This window comes from Corvus moneduloides, chromosome 1, assembly GCF_009650955.1.
Source record: "Corvus moneduloides isolate bCorMon1 chromosome 1, bCorMon1.pri, whole genome shotgun sequence".
In the NCBI taxonomy this organism is placed as follows: domain Eukaryota; kingdom Metazoa; phylum Chordata; class Aves; order Passeriformes; family Corvidae; genus Corvus; species Corvus moneduloides.
In genome coordinates, this window is record NC_045476.1 from 34,048,609 (window position 1) to 34,059,597 (window position 10,989).

General features: G+C 39.9%; 1 protein-coding gene across 1 annotated transcript in view; it reads left to right on the forward strand.

Moving 5' to 3' along the window:
* The window catches only part of STAC (SH3 and cysteine rich domain), a 72,738-nt gene extending 63,666 nt beyond the window's left edge, over positions 1-9,072 (forward strand). The window contains exon 11 of the mRNA XM_032104737.1: positions 6,041-9,072. Coding sequence (XP_031960628.1) covers positions 6,041-6,139 — 99 coding nt within the window. The 3' untranslated portion in view covers positions 6,140-9,072. The remainder of the gene's footprint in view (positions 1-6,040) is intronic.
* The last annotated feature ends 1,917 nt before the right edge of the window (positions 9,073-10,989 follow it).

Genomic DNA, 10,989 nt, shown 5'->3' on the forward strand with positions numbered 1-10,989 from the left:
AAAACATTTTAATTATTATTGGGAATTTTTGACTTTAAAAATTTATTTTATATTTCCAAAGTCAAATTTCCTTTCTTCTTTCTTCAGCCATTTCTCTTATTTTCCATCCTTTTGTTCTCCATTGTTTTCCATGTGAAGCAGAAAGAGAGGTGCAATAGGGGAAGGCATGAAACGAAAAAGTCATCTGAATGGGAGTTGTGGGAAAACTTTGGCAGAATTTTTTGTTTGTCTTTTGTTCTATTGGGAATTTCTGTGGGATGTCATCAGCCGTTTTACCTGTCTCTGGGCACAGTGTTCAGAGTGCTGTGAGTGCAATGTATCTACTATGTGCAAAACACTGACTTCTTCCAGATCAGCAAGAAGGGGAGATTATTCGTCACTACTAATTCCTGTCAAATCTCTCTTTAGCTAGAAAAACTCATTAACTGGTCTAATAAATTCCTGTAACGGTAGTATGGCAAAGTCACTTCACTGAGTCACTTTCCGTGTGGTCTAACAAGAGTACAGAACCATTCTGACAACGAAGACAAGGATGATATACTAACAGAAAAACTAATCCAGTGACAATAATATGAATTTTCTTTATTTTGCTTGATACCTTCCATGGTTTATCCTTCAGGTCTCTGTCCCCATTATGCCCTATATGAATTTTTCTGGGTAGAGTGGCTACTCTCATAAGGCAAGAGGCAATACATTAACCAACAAAGCCACATGACTACCCGAAGAAAAGCCGTTTCAGGCAAGCAGAGATATTTTCAAAGTTTGAAGCACAGTGAGTGAGACTTTTTCTGGAATCGTTTGGCAGTTTCATGCCTCGGAAATAACATTTGGAGTTTCAGCTTCATGTAAACCTTTTTGGCAAAGCCAATATTCAAGGAGAGGGCTGAAGAATAACCACACAATTTGTTAACCCATCTTGAGCAATGTGCATGAGCTAGTCTTCACAAAGGATCCCTTGAAAATTTCACTATGCAATATGAAACCCAGCCTGGAGAAGAAAAAGTGTACTGCTTCAGAGACACCAACATCTTGGAGTTTAGGGTTCACTGACAGATTTTTGAGACTTAAAACCAATTCAGAAGATGACTGGGCACCACAGGGCTCAATCAGGGATCTGTAGGAGGTAAGCAGGCATAGTCCTTCACATAAGTAAAGCAAGATTATCAATAAGGAAACCAAACCCCACCAATTTCTGTGGCCTTCCACACTTTTAAGCTGTCTCAAAAACAAGATGAACTGCATAATTTCCAACTCTGATTGATTTTACCATCACTTGTATAGATAACATTTTCTCCAGCCTGTAACTTCTGCCCTAGATTCATTACCTACCCAAATTCATTACCATACATTATACAAATACTTCTTTGCATGACAGCAGGCTCTGATTTGACCTCTGTTCACAAAAGAAAAAAATCACAATATCGAATACATCATCAATAGTTAGAAAAGCATCTCTTAAAATGTCTTTAAGGTATTTGTTCATGAGTTTTAAAGAAGTCAGAATAATCTGCTGTTTGAATGTCTGCTTTTACTTTGAAAAAAATAGCTACTCACACCCTTTCCTGGCTGCATCTGACATCTACAGTCCCACTAATGCAAATTACTTTAGAGATGGGCTTTTTGTAATTAAACACAATTGATTTTAAATTGCACAAGTGATCATGGGCAACAGAAATTACCCCAAACTGTGGCATTTGTAACAAACTGGGAATCAGGAACTCTTTGCCTCATCCAGATATGCACTGTGAGTTTACATAAAAGTCAGTGCAACAGATCCATTTCATGATGGGTGTTTTATAAATGTCACATATCCACAAGACTAGGCTTAATAAGGCAGGATTGGAGAATAGGTCTACAGACTCAGAAATCCACGTCTCTCAGGTTTTCTGATTAGCCTGGATGCTTTGTTGCTACCTGGCCTTTCACCTCATCTTCTAGGAGTTACTTTATGTCCCCATATTTTTGGGATACTGTAAAAGAAGCTGAGATTCTAAGAGCATGACTCAGCTGCCTTTGAAAACCAGTTTCATCACAGTGACTTATGCATTCAAATTAAATCACTTAAAAGGCAAACTCAGCACTGAAAGCGATGTTGCAGTTCTGCATGTGCTCCCCAGCTCAAAGTGCTGCACTTCACAGCCAGGCTGAAAAGGAACAGGGTCTTTCTCCAGCTATGTCTGATTTCTATTGACATCAGTCTTACTGAGAAGGGATCGGTGTCCCCATTCATTCAGGGATGCTAAGTGGCACACAAGATTTGCAAGAGTCCAAAACAAGGGCACAGATCATTATGCATGCACTTCAGTCCAGGTCTTCTTTAAAATCCTAAGTGACATAGGTAAAACAAACCGGTGTTCTTGGTCCAAAAGCCAGTGAAACAACTGACATAAAACCGTTCATCATCGTTTTCACTATAAATGAATGGGTATGGAAACTGAACTGCTTAACATTTCCATCCACAAGGGTCACATAGGCAAGGACTTCAGTGCACTGGCAGCAGCAGATGTAGAAGCTCACAGTGTCCCTGTGCTGTCATTCTTGCAAACAGAAGACTTGATCTTGCAGACCTCTTGACCTGGCACTGTCTGCGGGCTCCAGGACAGCTCTTGAAACTGTACTGCCCTCATAACCAAGGTCCTGCTTCATCAGAACCAGTCTGTGGCTGACAGATAGGTTAATTATGTGGAGGAAAGAAGACAGCTGCAAAAAGTTACAGCAAGTTCAAAATTACTCCCAGAAAAAGAGAACTGGCCACTTCAGCCCAAATTCAAAGCACAGGACTTAGAAGAACAGGAAAGTATTAATGACCATACAGCTTGAAGGACAATTTCCTAATTGCTCATCTCCCCCACCTGCTTCAGGGCTGACTGACAGATAAAAAATTCTCAGGGAAGATGTTGACAAGTTCAGACAACAGCCACAATCTGAACATCTGTTTGTTTTGTTTTTAGTGTTTTGAGTATTTTTTAAAGAAAATTAGACTAAAGAATGGGGAAGTAACTTTATAATATTAGATCCCACTTTCAGATAGTTCTGAAGATAACTTGTTGAGTGAGAAATAGCCTGAATTGTGGTTTCTTATCCTCTGGCTTACTCCACTACTAATCTCTTGAGCCAGAGTGCAGGGATAAAAACCCAACTCTCCCCCTTTGTGTTCCTACCAAATTCACTGGAGAGTGGCTGCTCTGGCTCACTTTTCTAGTCAGGCCAGTGGCCTGCCCCATAAAACATGCCAGCCTGAGTAGCTGCCATTTTAAGCAGTTTCCAACTTTATACCTGTCAGTACGTGTGGCACCTCATGCCTTCACAACCATCATCTTTGCCATCTCTCATCAGGGCTGATCCTCAACAGCTGATTCATTGGGTGGGATCCAAAACTCTGGATGCTACCATACCTCATCTGGGATTACTCTGGATTTACACCCATGTAAGAAATTCAAGAGCCAAATCCCCAGGCTACAACTTGTGGGTGATATCCCTGGCAGCACTCATAAAGGGATGAGAGCAAAAGTGGCCATAGATGGTGTTTTATTCAGTCTGCTCTGAAAACTGCAGAATTTGGAGCAGCTCCAGGGCTTTGCAAAGTTCCAGCAGCTGTCACAGACCCAGGAGACCTCCTGAGTCACATGGGATTATGAAAGTGTGGCATATTGTGGCCAAGCTTACTCTGCCCCTGAACCCTCCCCTTCCTTGGAAAGTAGTGGGGAAAAAACTCTGCCATCTGGGATCTGGCACATGAAAGGCTTCGTGTCTTAGTATGAGAGAATTTCAGCTGGAATTTGGGAGAATTCAGACCTATGTATTGGTATGTAGAGTGAGAGTTCTTACATAAAGGCATTGTACTCCTCATGCCCAGTGAAAATCTAAATGTATTGCTGTAGCAAAGCACTCTCATTGATATCCAAGGAGCACTCAAACCATCAACAGAAAAAAAAAATAATAATAATAATACTCCACACCACTGAAAAAAGAAGAAATTTTCACTACAAAAACAAAGAAAAACAGTTTTCAGAAAACTCGGTATTTTTCTTCTGTCCACAAATCATTCTGCTGACAATACGAGACAACAGGGAAAAGCACTCCGTTCTTCCAATATGTTCTGCACAGCACCAGAGAGGTTAAGCAAAAAAATGCATCAGGGTCAGTGAGCAATGTAGACCTGCTGGAGATGTGATTATTCTTTGGATCCTATCAAAAAGCTAGATATCTTGCAGACATCTTCAGTTAAGAGAAAAACACAGTGGTGGAGTGAATCATTCCTATTAACCAGCCAGGTCTAGGTGCAGGAGAAGGTGCAAAGGCACACGGCAGTAGGAATCAACTGAGAAGGGGAACTTTTCAACTAGTGCTCTTTCCCACTCTTGGATAGTCTTCCATACTTGGCCATTCTTAGTCTTGTGCTTCTTTGCAGGCTTTCTTTTCTCATTGTGTCTTTCTCAGAGACAGAGACCAACATGGAGCAGTAGCTAGAAACACCGTTCCATGTCCATGTGCTTTGCACCTCTCTGTTTAGAATGGTGATGTGACTGCAGAGGAAGCAGATGCTGTGCTGGGGATTCATGACATAACTGAGTTGGGCTGTTTTGCAACAGAACCTAAACTAGACAGCATCAATTCTAGACCGCTCCCACGCTTTCCATGTGGTTTAGTCCAAACAACAATACATTATTCTTTCTAATTGCATGTCAGCCCTGTTGGTGTGCTCAGTCATTCTGCCCCAGGGATGCAGTTCAGTTAGTGTTGAGTAGGCAGGTTAAGTAAGAAAATTAATGAGTCCATTTACTTTCCAAAACTTTGTTTGCAGGTAAAGAGATCAACCTCCCTATTTCCAAATACTGGAGGCGACAAATATGAAGCAGCTTCACCTCCTTCTTATGACATTTCATTTCCCTCTGGCAACACTAGTGTTGCTAATAAATTTTATGTATGCAACAACAGGACAAGCTGGCCCAGAATTCAGATGTGGTATTTAGGTGTCACCCATAATAGTCATGCTGAAATGGATTTATCCAGGAACACTTTGGAGCTATTTTTGTTCATTTCATATCCTCTGAATTATTGTAAATAAACATTGCAAATACTTATCAGACAGAGATGAGTGTTAGTCCAGATAGAGGGCTGGCACTGACATCATGAGAAATCAGTTTGTGGAGTGGTCTCAATAGGACTGTCAGTTTTCCAGCTATATTTTAACCGTGTTTGACTAGTAGGAAATATATAGTTCTTTGGCACAGACATTTGAAAACAATTCTTTATTTGGTGTGGTGCTGTGCCCAGTCTAAAGTGCCTATGCCACTAGGCTTCCAAATGGTTCGGCCATTACCAGATGTTTCAAGAAGGGCCTTAAAGCGGAAATGCCTGAAATCACAAAGGTCATGAGGAAATGTAAACCTTTACCACAATGTAATATTTGTGCCATTATAAAGACCACATTATAAAGATTTCACAACTGCTTCCCTGTGGAGTAGGTGTTATGGAAACACGCTCACAGAGCTGGATTCAGGTCACACATTTTGGTATCCAAAACAGGCATCTGTAGGCGCAAGGGCTGAGTAAATAACATAATCCTCTGCTCATTTGAGAAGTGCCGAGGCCTTTAACATGCAAAAGAGAATATGCCTGCATTCAGATCAGCTGCTGGAAGTGACACACAATTACTTTTTGCCACCAGGTATTGAGGGAGTCAGATAGCTCATGATCTGAAAAACCCATTCCTCTCATAAACAGACAAACTAAAGCATGATCATTACAGTAGGCTGAAGTCATAATTCAAGTTTCAAAATCTTTTATCCACCACAAAGTTCTTTACAATTTTAATGTCTCTCATGTATATGTGGCACTTCAGGGAGACGGGGAAAAGGTAACTCTGTAAATATATGAGTTTGAGATTCTTATCAAAGTAGTGAAAGTCCAACAGGGATTGTTCTACTTACAGAAATAACTAGCGGGATGTCTAACCTACCTGATAAATACCCTGGAATAATTTGTCTCTTTGATCATGGCAAAGAGTTTAACATTTTCATATCTTTTTTGTATTCAGATTTGTGTGACTTCTGAAAAGGAACACGATGGCTTTATCAAAGTATACAGCGGGAAGAAAAAAGGCTTTGTTCCCATAGATGTCTTAGAAAACATCTGATTCCAACAGCCCACTCACTGCAGTAGGAGCCCTTTGTTGGCAATGCCTGTCTGCCTCATCTCACACTGTGTCAACCCAGATGGGCTGTCTTGCAGATGTTCAGGGAAATAGTGAGAAAACTGCAGCAACAAGAAGAAAAAGACATTTAGACTGCCACAGCAACACTAAAAATAAGAAAAGTTGAATGTTTGAAAGAAAACGTAGTCAGAAAACACCAGGGAAATGAGAGGTCCTTGGATACTAACAGGAATAAGGTAAGGGGGGGAAAAAAGCCTGGGCTGATCTCTGGTGCAAGATGGCTGCTACAGCCCTGATGGAGACAGACAGCTCGTTCTGAAGGACTAAACTTGCGTCCTGTTCTTGTGTCTTAGAAAACTGTTGGACTGCTTTCTTGTTTGAAGTGTGTATTTTGGGGGAGGGGGGAAAATACAGTTCAAACTGTCCTCGTACTACAGTCCAATGCTTGTAGTAAAGTGTGGCTGTGGTTCTACAGTTTTGTCCCCAATACCAACCGAGTTTAAGCGTTTAGTCCTGGTGTTTAGTCTCATAACAAATCAGTTTGGATATACCGTGTGAACGTCAGTTCGAGAAATGCACTGTGCCCTGGAAGCTGGCAACTTTCTGTGCAATCTTCCCATAGGAAAGAGTAGCGAACGTGTGTGTCCTTTGTTTTCTCTGTATATGAACAAAAGCTCTCAGCGTATGTTGGGTGTGTGTTGGCTGCTCTCATCGGTCACAAAAATAGCTGGTCCTTGGATTCACAAGCCTGGTTGGAAGCATCGCTCTCTGTTTCCTTCACCTTTATCTGGTGATACAGAAAATGGGCAAAGTGCTGGGAGACAGCCACAAGCTTGAAACATTTTATATTTTTCTGTGTTTATTGCACTTAAAACATTTTATATATTAATCCTATTTATAAAAAATGAAACAGTTATCTAACCCACTGGAAGACTGAAAATGTTAGGAAAGGACATTAGGCTGCACACAGGACTGAAGTCTGTAATTATCAAAATGCAGAACTCCTGACAGAAAGGCGCTGAGTGTCTTTGTGGTGTGTTCACACACCAGAGCTCCCTTCTCCATTTGCTAAACAGAAGTTTTGCAGATTCAGCAGTAGATACACCAACATAAATTTTTCCTTGGCATAAACCACCATGATCATCCCTTGAATCTTTTCCATGCTAGTGAGACTGTGCAGACATCCCTGTTTTGTCCATATAAGCCCCCATTTTCAAACGCGTTTCGGGCGCAGGAACCTTTTGGTACTGGGGAGCAGTCTGTGAGACCTGTGGGTCTTGACCAAATTACACAAGTCAGTCAGTGCCAGTTCTGCTGTAGAGCAGGCACCCTATGGTATTTGAAGACAGGGAACCTAATTTCCAAGTATTTAATTGGATGTAATTGCACCAAATACACTTAAACAGCTTAGCATGTATTATGACGTAGAGATTAAGCCCTATCCTAAAGCTCCCTGCTGAATTCATGCCTTCTTTGACTAGCTTGAAACTGAATGCCTGTCTTTTCTGTGATTAACCACAAATTGGTGTCCGAAATCCTGATACTGCATGCCAGGCTAGTATAGGCCTTTGCAAAGTTGATGCTCTTTCTAAAAAAAGCAGTTACTGGTCCTTTTCCCATATATTGAGGCAGTTGGAATCTGTGTTGAATAATCCAGGTCTCAGTAGCTGAGTTGCCCTATTTGAATAGCTGATCTTGCTCAAAGCCTTATAAAATCCAGGGGAACTCTACCCTTGACCAGAAGTTCTCAGAGCAGATTGGTCTTCAGCCTCTTAAAGATATGTTTTGCAGCTCTTATGTATGTATGATTTAATTGCAGAAGAAGTTGCAGGGCTGTGAGCTCCTGAAACATGGCCCTTTGTAATGTAACTGGTCCATACCGATTATTGACAAATTCCTGGCTGATCAAAATATCTGATTTCATATCTTCTGTGGGAATATCAGTAGGCTTTTTTTCCACTTCAAGCAACATTTGCTCAGCTCATTTTCCTAAGTAACCAATAAACTCAGTGGGAGAGGATTCTGATAAGATTTAAGGATCAAGAGGAAAAGCAGTAGAGACGTATTAATCCACTCTGCTTTATAAGATTATTTTTTTTATATATTCACCCGCTCAAAGGAAAAACTCAAGTGTTTGTTACAATTAAAGTATTTCCTATCTTTGATCAGGCCTGTCAAGTGGACAAAAGAAAATCTATTTTAATCTATACATATGTGCCACTGTTTACATGATTGCATCATACTGTGATTCCCCCTTTTTCAGTCTTCTATGACTTTGATTTATTCCTACAATGTGCATCGTACTATTCAGAGAATTATATGAATATTACCTACAAATCACGATGGCCTTTAATCAATGACAGTTTGATTCCTTTTGATACTGAGCAATAAATAATAAAGTGACTGAGTAAAAACAAAACAGGCCTTATGTGGACTGCATTATATCTGAGGAACTATTGCTTCTGAACCAAAGCTTTCATGTTTATCTTTTCTTTGTGGTTTTGGTTGGTTTGTTTTGTCTTTTTACTGGGCTTTTGCTGCTGTTCAATATGTAGATGTAATTTATGCCTAATTTAGCAAGAAGCACATATCATACATGAGTCTTACTTTAAGCATGTGATTCATTGGCTATTTCCATGCTTAAAGCTGAAGTACTTTGCTAAATTAAGGTCATTTTACTCAAATTTATTTTGGATGCCTTACTCTGAATCCAGACAAGTATCTCATCACTTTTTTTACTACCATATGCAGTTTGCAGTAGGTACTGTGTTAGCAAGCAGTAAAAAATCAGACAGAAGATGGAATGGATTTTATCTGACATATGCTCAGAAAAATTGAATTTTAGGAGATAAATGCTGCTCAGATTTAATTTAATATTCTGCTCAATAAAGACTATGTGATGGTTGGAAGGAGAATAGAAGTGTATGTGTCTTAGCTTTCTTGCATCAGACTATGGAATCTTCAGTTACCCACCTTGAAGAACATCCACTAAACCCATCAGCAATAGCTGCTACTGAGCATTTCCATTTAAAATTTACAGCACTTGCATTTGCCACATTTAGCAAACCATTTCTAAAGTATTCCTGCACTGTATGTAACATGTGTAGACTCAGAGGGAAGTTGTGTGGTGGGGGCCACCCTGAACACTTGTTTCTGGCATATCAGAAAGTAGTTTTAGCCATCCAACATCTCATCACAGCATAAAACTGTCTCTAGAACATTTTTATAAGTGCTAGGAACAGTTGACCAATGTGAACTGAGAATGAGCTTCCTGAATCATGATCTTCTCCCATCAGTAAATAACACAGTATCTCAGTTTGCTATGACCTCTTTCTACACCTGGCCATTTTGACTCAGTCACTCCATCTGCAGATGAGTGCTGCAGCACAACACCATTCAGCTGTGGATTCATTGCCCCAGAGGAACTACCACACTTATGCCTACAAACATTGGATACCTTTAGAATTGCTTACAGGCCTTTTCTCTAATTATTTGTTGAGATTCAGTTGACTGGATATAGCACTCGGTGCCATCAGAGGAACCTGCACAGGGTCAGCAGAAAGTGACATGGGAGATTTGGAAGAGCTGCAACTTTCTAAAGAAGCCACTGGAGACCATGTAGGTTTTCTAAAATGGAACTAGACAGATGTCTTTGTAAAATGAACCCAACTCATTTACTTTAAATACGTGCAGACAAGTCTGATTTATTGAGCATTTAAAAGACATCTTTCTTTCCATAAAGGATGCTGAATAAATGGAGTATGCCATCTCAATCTTATCCCATTTAAATCCAAAGGAAAAAAGAATCCTTGAATGCCACAGGGACTAAAGATCATTATCTCGCAAAAGGTTCATCAATGTTACTGTTCTCCCAAAAATCTATGATGTAATTTGTCTGATCTAGTTATATATCTGTACCAGATAACATCTGACTACCTCATATTTTTTACAGTACCTCTGAAGTTACTGGTCATGATTACTATTAGAAATAAGAAAAGATGTGCATTTTCCCCCCTTTTTCTTTCTATAGAATTTCCTTTACTGGCTGGTGGGTAAGGGTGGCTTCCTAAATGACACACATAAAGTAAAAGGAGGGAAGAGTGTGAATGATATTCCCATGCATACTCCTTCTGTACTTTGCTCTACTACAAATAGGATCAGACCAACACAAGTGTTTCATTTCATATTTGAGCCATTTCATAATAAATGTGGTCCCAAATTATCATCCATATTTTGCACACCACACTTTGCGAAGCAAGGAGAATAAATATTTTCCCCAGTGGGAATATGTGTCATCACAATGTTGAGTTTTCCACGGCTAAAAAGAGCAGCTGGATCTAAGAGGTACATGAGAGTTATTTTTAAAACCATCCTTTATATAGAAAACGGTTATGTGCCTAGAGAATGAACACTTGGCAGGGTTGATACAAAAGAGGCCCTGAAAAACTTTAGTAGGACTGCTGCAGGTCAGCATGTACATCCATCTCCTGAGTGGCCCAAGAAACTCCACACAGAACTTGCCTACATTAATGTCATTTGCTCAATCAAATAAGATTAAATTAATTTCTTATTTTATTCATGCACATAAAAGCAACACATGCATGTGTAAATACACACGTGTATCTTACGTTCATTAACATCAACCCAACTGCAAGAGTACATGCCCTTAAAAAATATGTCATGAATTTTTCCTTATCTTACTGTGCTCAGCACCAAGTTAAAGTGGTGGATGGTGCCCAGTAAGTACTGAGACAGGCAGCTAGATGGACAAAGTCTAGAAGTTTTATCTGTTTTAGACAACGTAGATAATGTAGAAAGCCAGAATTGCAGCA